The following is a 14,248-nucleotide window of genomic DNA, read 5'->3' as shown; positions in this document are numbered from 1 at the left end:
GTACCGCTTCTGGTGTTCATCTGGTGCTGTGGCCAGGTGATCAAAGGAGCTGAATCAACAAAAAGCAAATCCTACTGATAAAACAAAAAAGCAGGTGATTGTCTGCCAGGTTAAGTCCTGGACAGGCTCAGGAAAGTGCCAGGGGAAGGTGCATGTGGCCGGGGACGGAGCCACCACGTGTTCTGCAGCCACCGAGGGCTGTCAGACCTGATCCTCCAGCCTCAGAGCCGTTTCTCCTTCAAAATTATTTTTGTTTTGTTTTCCCTTCTTCTCCCTGGCTCCCTCCCACTCAAGGGAAAAACCTCAAAAGCACTGAGTCTTGCTTTTGGTGACTGCTGGGAGGGCTAGCTTGCTTGCCTGCTCGAAAGACTTGGGAGGCTGATTTTGGACTCAAGGCTGCTGGTTTAGGTGGGATTATTTTATAGTGCTCCTTTTGTGTCTTCTATCTGAAAGTCATTACTGCTAAAACAAGACAAATCAAAATGTAGAGCTCACAGGCATGATGTTAGCTTTATCTAATTTGTCTTTCTTCATAGTTCTCCCTCACCCCCTTTTTTTTAAGCATGTCTTAAAAATTGTTAGGCATTGTAAGACAATGTTGTCTAATTGATTGGATACTGTTTGAAAGATGGTTAGGGAACTTGTCTATCTGCAAAAGAAATCCTTAGCTGGTAGAGTTAGAAAAACTTTTGGCATGACCTCCTAAGAAAGAGTTCCCCTGCATTTGGGAATCACTAAGTGCATGAAAGAGAGAGATCTGTTGAACCAGTGCACTGTGTTTGCAGCAAAATATAAACATATTTTACAAACATGCTGAACGACCACCCATGCTGATAGTTTGCATGCAGGATGGTGCCTGTCTGACTAGAAATGATTTTTATCACAAATGTGTTCACACAGCCTTCATATTTGTTCTGAGACATGCCCTTCTGAATAGATAACTAGAGAATTGTTGCTTCAGGTTTCCCTGAGAGCAGCTTTGTCACCTCATCCTCGAAAAAAGGCGGAATAAAGTAAGCCAGGTTTCAGATCATTGGACTTTGTATCACGGATATATTTTAATTTGGTTTGCGATATGGAACAATTAAACATCCTTGGCAGAGAATCTGCTTGGTGTTTGGCATTCCTCATGATAGCATGCAAAAATATTTCTGTATTTATGTGTTTGTTTTGATCAACAACACAATTTAAGCTTCAAATTTTGGCAACATTTTTCAATATGTAGCAGAACATTATTGCATCCATAGTCAAGATTAGTAGAAACTTGTTTGAAATATGTCTTGTCTCATTTGTTGACTGGGTCATTTTGGAAATGTGCTCTGTGTGTGCGTGCATCTCACGTACATCTATAATATGGGGAGGGTGGATTTCTAACTGCACAAAAATGCGAGTGGAAAGTTGCTTTGAAGAGTAAGCTAGCGTGTTATCCCTCGCCTGATGGTGTGCGAGTAGGGGAGTCCAGCTAATGTGCAAGATCTCCTGCTGTTGGCTGGTTGAGTACATACAGGAGGAGTGAGGACGGGATGGTGGGGTTTGGTCTGATTTTTGTCCTGCCTGGTGTTTTCAAACAAACCCTTCATACGTATGTAGTTTTGTGATCTTCATTGCATTCAAATGGCAAAAGCCTGGGCAGTTGACAAGAAAAAGTAAATTTAAAGATAAGTAATTATAGTAAATATGCTATTAAATGGGAAGCAGCTGTACATGTGAAGCTTTTTTTTTTAGCATGAACAGCTGACCTTCTCTGCTGATAGCTGCAGTGGCAAAGCTCTCATTAGGAAACAAAGAAAACTGACAACACAATGAAGGGCAATGAACTCGTAATTGGCTTTTCTTATCCTTGCTGAACTGCTGGCTTGGGTTTCTCTCAGCACTAATAATTTAGTCTGAAATTGGAGAAAGAGCGGTAGCTGGAATACTTGGGCTACGCACACACACATGCACACACACACACACACACATTGCAAATCCTTTTAGATGAGGAGCAGATACCAGGCAGTGGATGAAATGCAGACCTACTGTAGCTGCTCTTCAGCTACCCCGCCTGGGTATCTACAGGCAGTGGTTTCACCTGTGACGGCAAAGCATGAGGGCTTGTTTATGCGCTGGGTGTCAGAGGGGCAGCTCCAAACAGGCTGCGACAGCAGAGGCATGCAAATAAGCAGCCGTGTGGAAATTACAGAGATGAGAAGGAACAGAAAGGTCTGCAACACCTTAATGCTTGCCTGAAAGGCAGCCCGTATCCGTTCCAGTTAATGTCTGCTTCCAGACCTCCCATCCTCATCTCTGTGTGAGTTATATGCTGTTACTGCCACTGGCCTGGTTTGAGCCCACACATCTCAGTGGTGCCACTCAGTGACCTCTGAAATAATGCATGGCCAGCTCTCTCTTGGAGACGATTTTTTTTGACAGCCTGCTTGAACCTATTCTGATACGGCTTCCTGACGAGGCAAGCTATTTAAAAACCAGGGAGAAAGCTTCATCCCCCTCCAGTTCCACACGTGCGAGCCATACAGTCCTTCAGCTCCATTTGACACATGTGGCAGAGCAGGATAAAAATGTGTGCTGTAATTTTTAATTGAATGCCTTTTAAAAAAAGAAACAACCTTAAAAGCTCTTCAGCCCTGTCCTCATTAGCAAAAAAGTCACTGCTTATTCCTTGTAGTATCTATGGCAAAACCTATTTTTTGAAAATGCCCAGTTTTTTAGTTTCCTGGCTTTGGCCAGTGGTCCCTCCTGCTGTGACAGTCTGGTGGGTGTCACTGTCAGCAGGAGAAGAGCTCTGTGTGGGGACAACTGATGCTGTCCCTTCCTTGTGTTACCTCCCAGCTGGGCACCACACGGCTGCTGGTTGCCAGTCGGGCGCCCATGTATTATCATGGCCAGTGGAGCATCTCATTTGTTAACCAGGTGGTTCCTCGAGCAGTTTAGTCCAGTTTTGGGTGATTCTTATTATCGCAATTTCTTCATTCATCTCCCTTTAGCATGTCTAAGAGAGCTGTGCAAGGCTCGGGATGTGAGCAGAGCCTTGCGCTCATGAAATTCTGTGGGTTTTTGGAATTGCTGGAGAAGAGGGGACTTGGAGGTATTTCTGAGAGTTTTGTCACACAGTTGCTATGCAGCTTGAATCGAGTGCCTGCACAGATTTTAAATTGTTTTCTAAATTAAGACCTCCCTCTCTTCTTTTGTGGGTATGTGCACCTGTGCATTTTTGCAAGCCTGTTGTAGTAAAGGCAGACCAGTTCCTCATAGAACTTCTAGGGCTCCTTATGTTTGTGTAGATGCTTGAAATTATGTGGGCCCCGATCCTGAAGTCCTTTTCAGCTCAGGATCAAAGTGATACTCAATCCTCCAGTGGCTGATGTGGTGGTGGTGGTGGGTTTTTTGTGTGTATTTGGTTTGGTTTACTTTTAACGGGCAAGGGTAAATCCCATTGCATAGTCAAATCAGCAGATTGCGTGCTACCCAAGTATGTATGGGAAGGGCACCATGCAAAATCTTTCACAGCCAAGTATTTAATAGATGCTTTAACTGTTAATTTGGCTTCTTTTCACCTCCTGTAGCATAAGAAAAGCTACTGTTCATGTAGTTGAATGCATTATGGTTCAGAAGACAAATATTTAACTTCCTCAAAGGAAGCATGATGCTATAGAGCAAAGGAAAACTGTCTTCATCTGGACAGCTGCAGGAGGCTGCTGTGTAGATAATAATTCCTGCAGGTCTCTAGCCTTTTAAGTTGTTTATGCTCTGACAAAGTGAAGGGAGCATTAATGTTTTTATTACTCTGGTAAAGAAACTGCATTAAAAATTTACCATCTGAGAATGTGGCATTAATATACGTTTTTGCCTTCTGTAACCATACACTGGCTTTCTGGATACATTATTGTGTTGTGCTGTGTGCAAGTGAGCAGAAAAGGAGTTGCTGGAATCTGTAGGAATTTATCAGTTAATGTCTCTGAAGTAACTTTCTCAACTGTGTTTTGCCAGCAGGAAAACTAGTATAACAGTGTTGTGTGAAAGGGGAGACCTTATCACTCTCTACAACTACCTGAAAGGAGGTTGTAGCATGGAGGGTGTTGGTCTCTTCTCCCAAGTAGCAAGTGACAGGACAAGAAGAAATGGCCTCAAGTTGCACCAGGGAAGGTTTAGATTGGATATTAGGAAAAAATTCTTCACAGGAGGGGTTGTCAGGCATTGGAACAGGCTGCCCAGGGAAGTGGTGGAGTCACCATCCCTGGAGGGGTTTAAAAGGTCTTTAAACAAGGTTCTTAGGGACATGGTTTAGTGCTAGAGTTAGGTTATGGTTGGACTCGATAATCCTGAGGGTCTCTTCCAAATGAAATAGTTCTATGATTCTATGAAAAGACTCTGAATTGCATCTCCTTTCCCACATCGTTATCTGGGCATATATGTACTTGCATATATCAGAGGTTTCCAAAGTGGTGTATGCTAAATGATGCTGAATTTTAGTAGATGCTAAATGAAAGTGCTTAACTCCTTCATTCAAAAATCCAAAACAAACAAAAAATCCCACCCCACCCTGAAAATATGTAGTACCTCTTTTATGTATTTAAACTTTAACACGTATCTGCATAGTGATTTCTTTTTGGCCGAGGTCACTAGTAGCAAGGAAGAAGGAAGGGGGAGAGAGTGGATATGGCATTTGGGTGTCGCTGGTCTGAGCTGTTACATTGAACCACAAGGTTGGAGTGAAGTGCTTTCCAGCCAACTCCAGCTGTGCTTGGTGATACTTCAGGCTGTTGCCTTGTAGCACTGTCTCTTGGTAACCTGGAGATGATATGCATTTGCAAAATATTACTTGGCCTTCAGCAGCTAGTTTTGCAGGTTGGCGAATTGGAAAAATGAATAAATTGCAAAAAGTATAAAAAGGGGAGGATGTGACAGTGTCTCACCATTTTAACAACATGTTGCTTGTTATTTAGTAACTGAGGCTTAAAGGTCATATTAATGGTAGTGTCTGCATTTTTCTGGAGGCAAAAGTTATTTAATGGTTTCACTTTATGTTTATCGAGCTTTTTGTTCCAAAAACCGTAGAAACAAACTTATTCTTGATATTCTGAAGTGTCTGTTTTGCCAATTAAGTCTCTGAATCCTCATAAAAGAGATACTTGATTTTATTTTGATGGCCTTGTTAAACCTTTCTTTTTAAGCTTGCAAGGAAGTTAACTATTAAATTAGCCTTGCAAAACTTATTATGCAAATTAATCAGTCCAGATTCTGCTCTCATTGTATGTTGTCATATAATTTCAAATCTGTCCCTTAATTTATGTAACAGGCATGAAACATGTTACACAGTCTGTGTCTAGCTAGCTGTTCACTGGGATTTTTGTGGATGAGCACTGCAAATTACAAAGATGGTTTTATAGTTTCTTCAGCCTGCTCTTAGTTTTCTGCCTTTCTGAACAAGATTTCTTTCCAAGTTATATCCATTTATTTAATCTCTCCAGAGTCTGTGCCTGTATCAGCAGAGGAGCTGGGCTGGAGTCTTGGGCCAAACGTGAGAACCCTCCCACAGCTGGATGTATGTGTCTGAGCTCTGGTGGTGCTTTCTGCTGGGGGAGGTGGTAAATGGAGAGATGTGCTCCTCTGCATGCCTTTTCAGAGCCTGTGACATCACTGGGAGTTGGGACTTCACTAGAGCAAAACCACATTTGGAACATAAATTCATATTATTGCTGAGGGGGGTGGCTGTTGCTGAAGCGCAGCATCAGTTTGGATAGGAACATTGGCATTAAAAAGCAAAACTCAAAACAAAAACCCAGTGACCCAGTGGTTCTGGATGTCCTGTAATTGCAAAAGGCTTGACCTCAGCCATCAGAATGTTTTGTGAGTGGCACTCGGAGGTGTCTGCATCGTTCTCAAACTGACAGCAAGCATGAATGTGGCATGAGGAAATCTGAGCTGGAGACTGTACAGATGACAGTGTCAGCCAGAAAACGTGTGCAGGGCTTAAATGGAGTTGTCTGTGGGGAGTTTGTTACAGCATTCCCTGTAAAGGCTGCAAAACTGCTGGCAGGAATAGACAGTAACATGTAATATTTGATCTTCTCCACCCACAGGCCTCAGTGGAGCTGATGTCCTTTCAGTGATTTCTTTGGCTTTAGGGCTTTTTAAGTCTTCTTTGAGCAATATTGTATTTCTCATTTTCCCTTAACTCTTCTCTTAAAACTGGCAAAAGGACAGCCCTTAGCTGCTGGGTGGTAACTGTGGTTTCATGATAGTTGCCAGGCTGAAACAAAGCCAAGATGTGACTTGAAGGAAACAAATGGGGCAAATAATTACTCAGCATGCAGAAAAGCCCAGCTACTTCGGGCGCTGCAGGCGCAGCGTTGTAAGAGACAGGGAGTGCTGGGACATCGCAGCTTGGATGGAGTGATGGGGTGCATGCCCGCTCTCTTCGCACCAGTGGGTTTGGGGCACAGGGACTGTGATTTTCTGCAGGCTCGTGATAGAAATGAGAGTCACAGTCCTACCTGAGAGACAGGAGGGTTCCCTGGTGCAGTCAAATGGCTCTGACCGATTCCCTTGTGGTTTTGGCACTGAAAAAAAAAAATTCTGTGTGTTCCCAGTCAGTCTCTGATATTTATCTCTAGAGCAAGCATTTCACCATGTACTTGATATGAGTGCTGCAAGTCTGTTTGTGGGCAACGGTTTTGTTTGCCCATTGCATATTTTACTGCTGGCGAAAGTGTCGTTCAGTTTTTCAGTCTTACAGTGTAGCGGGATAGTGGAACAGAGAATAAAGATGCCTGAAAACCCATGCTCTTCAGGGAGAGTCTCTAGCAGGGGCATAGGCTTCATAGTGTATACTAACAGTAAACTGTTAGCCAAAGACTAAAGCAATCCTGAGCATCCCTGAAGCTTTATGTGCTGTATCTCTCCTGCGCATATTTTGGGGGTGTGTACTTAAACTTTGTGTCATTAAAAAAAAAAAAAAGTCTTAGTGCTGTCAATGCAGGCTTGTGCAGTACTAGTTCAGTGTCGTGTGTTTGCTTTACTTTAAATTTTGTGCTCTGAAGAAGAAAGCCCTTTCTGCTAAGCAACTGGACCTGTGAAGAACAGCAAACAGTCACTGAGCAGTGATCCTCCTGACTATTGCACTGTAAATACTCATTGTATGTAAACCTGTACCAATTCCAGAGCATCATCAAACTTATCTGAAAGGACTTTCAGGAAGGGATGTGAGTTGTTTGGGAAGGATAAGAGAGGTCCAAACTGGCTGTTGCAGATACTGTCTGACTCTCAGGTTAAGTGAATTCCGCTTTTGTCATCAGTTATCACCTCATAAAACTTAAGTTTCTGGAATGGGAGGAACAAATGGAACTTGATTTGTTGCCATTGATCCATCGTAGAGGGAGGTTTTGAATACTTAGTCCAGGCAGGGGTCTTGATTTCTTTTGTGGGAAGGATTTTTACTGTGATGCTCTCACAGGGTGTCTCCAGAGCTTTCTGAACTAATCTGCTTGTTGAATGCTGCATTTGTGAGATGCAAGTTTATTTACCCCTCATGAAATTAAGAAGTAATTTAGGTAGTTGAGCTACTGGATTAAGGTTGCTAGGAAGGAAGAGAGGGATCCCTTTTTTGCACCAGGAGTTACAAAGTGTGGTAGAAGTTCCCTGCTCTGTCCTCTCCAGTCCCCTCCTCCTGCCTGCTGTGGGTGCTCCTGCAAGCCTGGCTGGATCCCAGCCCCTCGCTTTCCTTCCTGTTACTCATCTGACCCTGCCTCAGCTTCTGTTTGTCTTGGGATGAGTAAGGTCAGAAGCAGATATCCATGCATGATTTTTTGAAGAAAAGTCAAGTCTTTGTCAAGTGAGCGCTGCCTCGATGAAAGCTTTATGTAGACACAGACAAACGAGGTTGCAGGGGAAAGAGATTCCTCATCTCCTCTTCCCCCTGCAATGTAAATAGTGCAGCATATGGGAAACAGATGAGTGACCTTTCTATGAGAGCACTAAGGACACTTCTTGACTTTATTATAGTGTTTGCTTGCTTTGCTGTTTACCTTGTCTGGGGAAGATTCTTTTGATCACACACTGTAGCTCACCGTCCTCTTCCTATAACATGGGGATCGTCTTCCTGACCTTCCCTTTGATCAGTTATGCAGATTGCTGGACATTTCCATTGAATTTCCTATTTGTACGCAAGAAGCTGGTCTTGGATATACTTTGCTGGTTATAAGTACTCAGCTGCAGCTGCATCCACTCTGTCCAGGGGCATGGCCGCTCACCTGGCAGTGCCATTACCCTTGTCCCCACGTGCCTGGGGAGCAGGAGGCATTTGCTGGGCTCATCCCAGCCCTGCCTTGCTCGGTAGTACCCACACTGCTGATTCATGGTGGGGTGTGTGTGTGTGTGCAGGGGGGTGTCCTGCCAGGAGCTGCTGAGTGTTTTTGCTGATGCATTAAAAGCAGATGTACGTTTGCACAAGCTGCAATGTCTGCTGTTTGTTCCATAACTGGCAAATATTAGAACTGCTTTTGCTTTGTATTCTTCCTCAGAGTTACGTTGTGCTGTGCTTTTGAGCCTGGTTGAAGGCGGCTGTGGGTGCTGCTGGGGCTGTTGACTGGTCCTCTTCAGGTGGTGGTGGTGGAGGGCCAGGGTGCTGCCAGGGGGCTGGCCTCCCTTCAGAGCTCCTCACCTTGCTTGTGTTGGGGAGGCCCTGCCAGGCAGGTGTGTGGGGGTCACTGCCTGGGTTCCAGTGAAGCATAGGGGGTTCCATCTAAACATGAGGAGAAAGTTCTTTCCTTTGAGGGTGCCGGAGCACTGGAACAGGCTGCCCAGAGAGGTTGTGGAGTCTCCTTCTCTGGAGGCATTCAAAACCCGCCTGGATGCATTCCTGTGTGATCTCTTCTAGGTGAACCTGCCTTAGCAGGTGGGTTGGACTAGATGATCTCCAGAGGTCCTTTCCAACCCCAGCCATTCTGTGATTCTGTGAAATGGATCGGGGGAGGTACAGGGGCAATCCCTCTGTCTAGATTATCTGCAGCCTTTTCCAGACATCACCATGTTGCTCCTACCCAGTGGTATGTTCAAGGTTTTATTCTGAACTGCACAAGTAACAGTTGTATTGCTTTTCTGTTTTTAATGGTGGTTGATGTTCCCGCAAATCCAAGAGCTGGTATTCAAGGGCCTGGTGTGTCATTCCTCCAATTAAAACCATCTCTACTTTGCCTTCTCCAAGTTTGAGTCCTTATACTGGCTATTTTTTTTTCTGCTGAGTGCACGTGGGTGCATAGACAGCAAGTCATGAAACAAGAGGAATCCTGTCAGCTGAAGAAACATCGTCATTTAACAAGCTGTTTCTCTTTATGTCATTTCCTCAAGAGATGTTGTTTGGATACACTTTCCTTCTTTTTTCACCTTTCTTAGAATGTACCTTCTACTGAAGACTTGAAAACCACAGGCTGTGTAGAAGCTTAACTGCTCTTCTGATGAGCTTTTAATTCTTACTAGCATTTTATTATTAATGAGCTTCCATTAAATGTATAGAACCGTTGGTAAGCAAATATTTGATGAGTGCATCTGTTTGTCTTGTGTCGGTTGGTAAAAACAAACTCATGTTCCTTCTCTCTTTTTTTGTTGTAGCAAACCTTCCCCAGTGACGTCCACTCCATTGAAGAAATTTTGAAGGTGGGTGCTCTTAAATAATGGGTCTTTGTGTTTGCTTACATTTTGCATGTGTTTAAGTAGCGTGTGGGAAAAAATATAGCTGTGCTTCTGTTCTGTCAGCAGATGTTACAATCATTAAAAGTGTTTCTTTGGGTACACTATGGAGAACTAATGAGAGAAGTCAAACCAGCCAGAGCTGCTCCTTCATCAAGTCAGGAGTTGCTGTTAATGAGCACGTGCTGGATGTTGCTGCCTCTAGTCCGTGCTGCCAGCCTGGGCAGCCTGGCTCGGAATGGGAGCGTGCACCTATCGTTCCCATGGTGCTGCTGCTGGGCTGCTTCTCCTTTGCTGTTGTTCTAGTCCATTCCTGCAAAGCTGACCTAGCTCTGATGCAAAACTGCCTCTGTAACCCTGTGTCAGCCTGGGCTCTGAGCAGCACATGGACACTCAGTAGCTGGGTCTGAGTGTCGCCCATTCACTGTACACTGTGTCAAAATGCACTGTGACCTGCAAGCCAGTCATGCTGATGCTGAGAAGACAGCTCCTTGATGTCAAGTGTTATTCTGAGACACTGAGGTCCTAATGGAGGTGTTTGGTGTCTGTGATTCGCTTCCCTCACTGGTGCTTCAAGCTGCAAAATCCTGATGCTTTTATTGCTGTCAGGAACCTGTCATTGGGGCAGCGTTTCATCTGAAAGGTACCTGTGCCCAGGTGTTCACTAGCTGCTGCACTCAGGTTGGTGTTGCAGTACAAATCCCCTGCCTGGAAGTATTGTATCCTTTTCTGTTCCATGGGACACCCTGTTTTCTTGCCTGTTGGTGATGCATAATTCTATTTCTGTAGCAACCACAGGGAAGCTTGCCAAATATATGGAGAGATGTAGTGCAGTGTATTGAGGAGTTTATCACCTATTGAAAGGTTGCACAGCTAGTGAGGGAAGTGAGCAATGAACAGAATGGTGGGAAGGGAGAAAGGGGAAGGCAGGATTGGGAACAATGCAATCAAATAGCTACCCAGGTTAGTTGTATTCTGCTTCTAGGTCTTGCACAGAAATCCCTGTAGATTGCTCTGATTCCTGCTTGTAAAGCCAAAAGTAGCAATTTGGTTGTGTTCCTTGTAAATCTTTGCATTTTATGTTATTCCCATAAATAAGGAAACTAGAGACACTTCTAAGCTTTCATATTCGTGCCTTGATGAAAAAAGTAGCACTTTTAATTTATGATGCAGTAGAGATTTTCACACATCAATCTATTTGGTGCCAAAGGTACAAAAATGTGCTTTGCACTGACATGTTCCTCATTAATTTCTTTTAAGCCCGTGAGCAAACTGTGTGTGGTGCAACCTCATCCAGAGACGTGTTCAGAATCAACGTGATTCCTAACTTTCTGAGCTGAGCAAAGTGCCAGTGCTGTGTTACATTGCCATGTTGCTTTTTTTGTAAGCCGGGAGGGAAAAGTTGTGATGACGGCCACTCTGGATGGGGATGTGGGTGCACACATGGAGTATAGAGTAGATGTTGGGCTGGGGAGGAAAACGTGAGAGAGAGATTCCTGAGAAGGCAATGAGAGTGGCAGGCTAAATGAATTCGCTTCTTAGAGCCCCTACATACTTTTCAGAGTTTAAAACTGGAGGATTGGGAGGCAAGAATATTCTGTCTTGTGGGATTTCAAGAAAGTGGTTCTGAATTTCTGAGCCCCAACTTCCTCAAAGGCCTCATCCTAGATTAACCCCCATTGAAGTATTTATTCAAGTATTAATTTAATAAATTTACTCTCCAGGGGTGGATGAGGAGCAAGTTGAGAGTCTGTGGGTAAGAATTAAGGGGCAGGCTGGCAGGGGTGATACTGTTGTGGGTGTCTGTTACAGGCTACCAGATCAGGGTGAGGAAGTTGATGAGGCCTTCTATGGGCAGCTGAGAGTGGCCTCACAGTCACAGGCTCTGGTTGTTATGGGGGATTTTAACTTCCCTGATGTTTGCTGGAAGGACTGCTCAGCCAGCCAGCCACAGTCCAGGAGGTTCCTCCAGTGCATTGACGATAACTTCCTGATGCAAATGGTGGAGGAGCCGACTAGGAGAGGTGCGCTGCTGGATCTCATCCTCACTAACAAGGAGGGTCTGGTTGAAGCAGTAAAGGTTGAGGGCTGCCTTGGTTGCAGCGACCATGAGATGGTGGAGTTCAGGATCTCGTGTGGCAGGAACAGAATACCAAGCAGAATTGCAACCCTGGACTTCAGTAGGGCCAACTTTCGCCTTTTTCAAGCAATTGCTAGGGGAAATCCCGTGGGCAAGGCTGCTTGAAGGTAAAGGGGCCCAAGATAGTTGGTTAACATTCAGGGACTGCTTCTACCAAGCTCAAGATCAGAGTGTCCCGACACATAGGAAGTCAGGGAAGGGAACCAGGAGACCTGGGTGGTTATACAAGGAACTGCTGGGCAAACTCAAGTGGAAGAGGAGAGTTTATAGCTCATGGAAGGAGGGACTGGCCACTTGAGAAGAATATAAGGCTATTGTCAGAGGATGTAGGGAGGCAACTAGGAAAGCTAAGGCCTCCTTAGAATTAAACCTGGAGAGAGGGGTCAAGGATAACAGAAAGAGCTGCTTCAAATACATGGCAGATAAAACTAACACCAGAGGCAATGTAGGCCCACTGATGAATGGGGTGGGTGGGTGCCCTGGTGACAGAAGGTACAGAGAAGGCAGAATTACTGAATGCCTTCTTTGTCTCTGTCTACTCTGCCAGAGGCTGTCCTGAGGAGCCCCGTACCCTTGAGGCCCCAGAGGAAGGCAGGACGATGGAGGAGTCTCCCTTGGTTGATGAGGACTGGATTAGGGACCAGTTAAGCAATCTGGACATAAATAAATCCATGGGTCCAGATGGGATGCACCCATGGGTGCTGAGGGAGCTGGCTGAAGTCATTGCTGGACCACTCTCCATCATCTTTGCTAAGTTGTGGGAAATGAGAGAGGTGCCTGAGGACTGGAGGAAAGCAAATGTCACTCCAGTCTTCAAAAAGGGTAAGAAGGAGGACCCGGGTAACTATAGACCAGTCAGCCTCACCTCCATCTCTGGAAAGGTGATGGAAAAACTTATCCTTGGTGCGATCTCAAGGCATATCAAGGATGAGAGGGTCATTAGGGGCAGTCAGCATGGCTTCACCAAGGGGAAGTCGTGCTTGACCAACCTCATAGCCTTTTATGGAGACATAACAAGGTGGATTGATGATGGCAGAGAGGTGGATGTGGTCTGCCTTGACTTCAGTAAAGCATTTGACACCGTCTCCCACAGCATCCTTTCTGCTAAACTGAGGAAGTGTGGTCTGGATGATTGGGTACTGAGGTGGACTATGAACTGGCTGAAGGACAGAAACCAGAGAGTCGTGGTCAATAGGGCAGAGCCTGGTTGGAGGCCTGTATGTAGTAGAGTCCCTCGAGGGTCGATACTGGGACCAGTACTATTCAATATAGTCATCAATGACTTGGATGAGGGAATAGAGTGCACTGCCAGCAAGTTTGCTGATGACACCAAACTAGGAGGAGTGGCTGACATGCCAAAAGGCTGTGCTGCCATCCAGCGAGACCTGGACAGGCTAGAGAGTTGAGCAGGGAAAAATTTAATGAAATATAACAAGGGCAAGTGTAGACTCTTGCATCTGGGCAGGAACAACCCCAGGTTCCAGTATAAGCTGGGAAATGACCTGTTAGAAAGCAGTGTAGGGGAAAGGGGCCTGGGGGTCCTGGTGGACAGCAGGATGACCATGAGCCAGCACTGTGCCCTTGTGGCCAAGAAGGCCAGTGGCATCCTGGGGCGTATTAGAAGGGGGTTGGTTAGCAGGTCGAGAGAGGTTCACCTGCCCCTCTACTGTGCCCTGGTGAGACCTCATCTGGAATATTGTGTCCAGTTCTGGGCCCCTCAGTTCAAGAAGGACAGGGAACTGCTGGAGAGAGTCCAGCGCAGGGCCGCAAAGATGATTAAGGGAGTGGAGCATCTCCCTTATGCAGAAAGGCTGAGGGAGCTGTGTCTCTTTAGCTTGGAGAAGAGGAGACTGAGGGGTGACCTCATTAATGTTTATAAATATGTAAAGGGCGAGTGTCACGAGGATGGAGCCAGGCTCTTCTCGGTGACAACCATTGATAAGACAAGGGGCAATGGATGCAAACTAGAACACAGGAGGTTCCACTTAAATTTGAGAAGAAACTTCTTCACAGTGAGGGTGGCAGAGCACTGGAACAGGGTGCCCAGGGAGGTTGTGGATTCTCCTTCTCTGGAGGCATTCAAAACCTGCCTGGACGCCTTTCTGTGTAACCTCATCTGGGTGTTCCTGCTCTGGCAGGGGGATTGGACTAGATGATCTTTCGAGGTCCCTTCCAATCCCTAACATTCTGTGATTCTGTGAAATTAATTTATTTATTAAGGTATTAAATTTTAAAGTATAAAAATATTAAAGTATTTATTTAAGTATTTTAGTATATTAGGTTGGAGAATGGAGGGTGTTGGTCTCCAGAGTAGCAAGCGATAGGACAAGAGGAAATGTCCTCAAGTTGCACCAGGGAAGGTTTAGAGTGGATATTGGGAAAAATTTCTTTACAGAAAGGGTTGTCAGGCATTGGAACAGGCTG

General features: G+C 45.2%; 1 protein-coding gene across 2 annotated transcripts in view; it reads left to right on the top strand.

The window, feature by feature from the left end:
* AFF1 (ALF transcription elongation factor 1) overlaps positions 1-14,248 on the top strand; it is a 106,047-nt gene that overhangs the window by 54,755 nt on the left and 37,044 nt on the right. For both annotated transcript variants that reach the window (XM_065633433.1, XM_065633432.1), the window contains exon 4: positions 9,607-9,651. In XM_065633433.1, the coding sequence (XP_065489505.1) occupies positions 9,607-9,651 (45 nt within the window). The remainder of the gene's footprint in view (positions 1-9,606; positions 9,652-14,248) is intronic.

Source organism: Caloenas nicobarica, chromosome 4 (genome assembly GCF_036013445.1).
Source record: "Caloenas nicobarica isolate bCalNic1 chromosome 4, bCalNic1.hap1, whole genome shotgun sequence".
Classification (NCBI taxonomy): domain Eukaryota; kingdom Metazoa; phylum Chordata; class Aves; order Columbiformes; family Columbidae; genus Caloenas; species Caloenas nicobarica.
The sequence above is the reverse complement of the archived record's forward strand: the minus strand, read 5'-3'. Positions and strand labels throughout refer to the sequence as shown.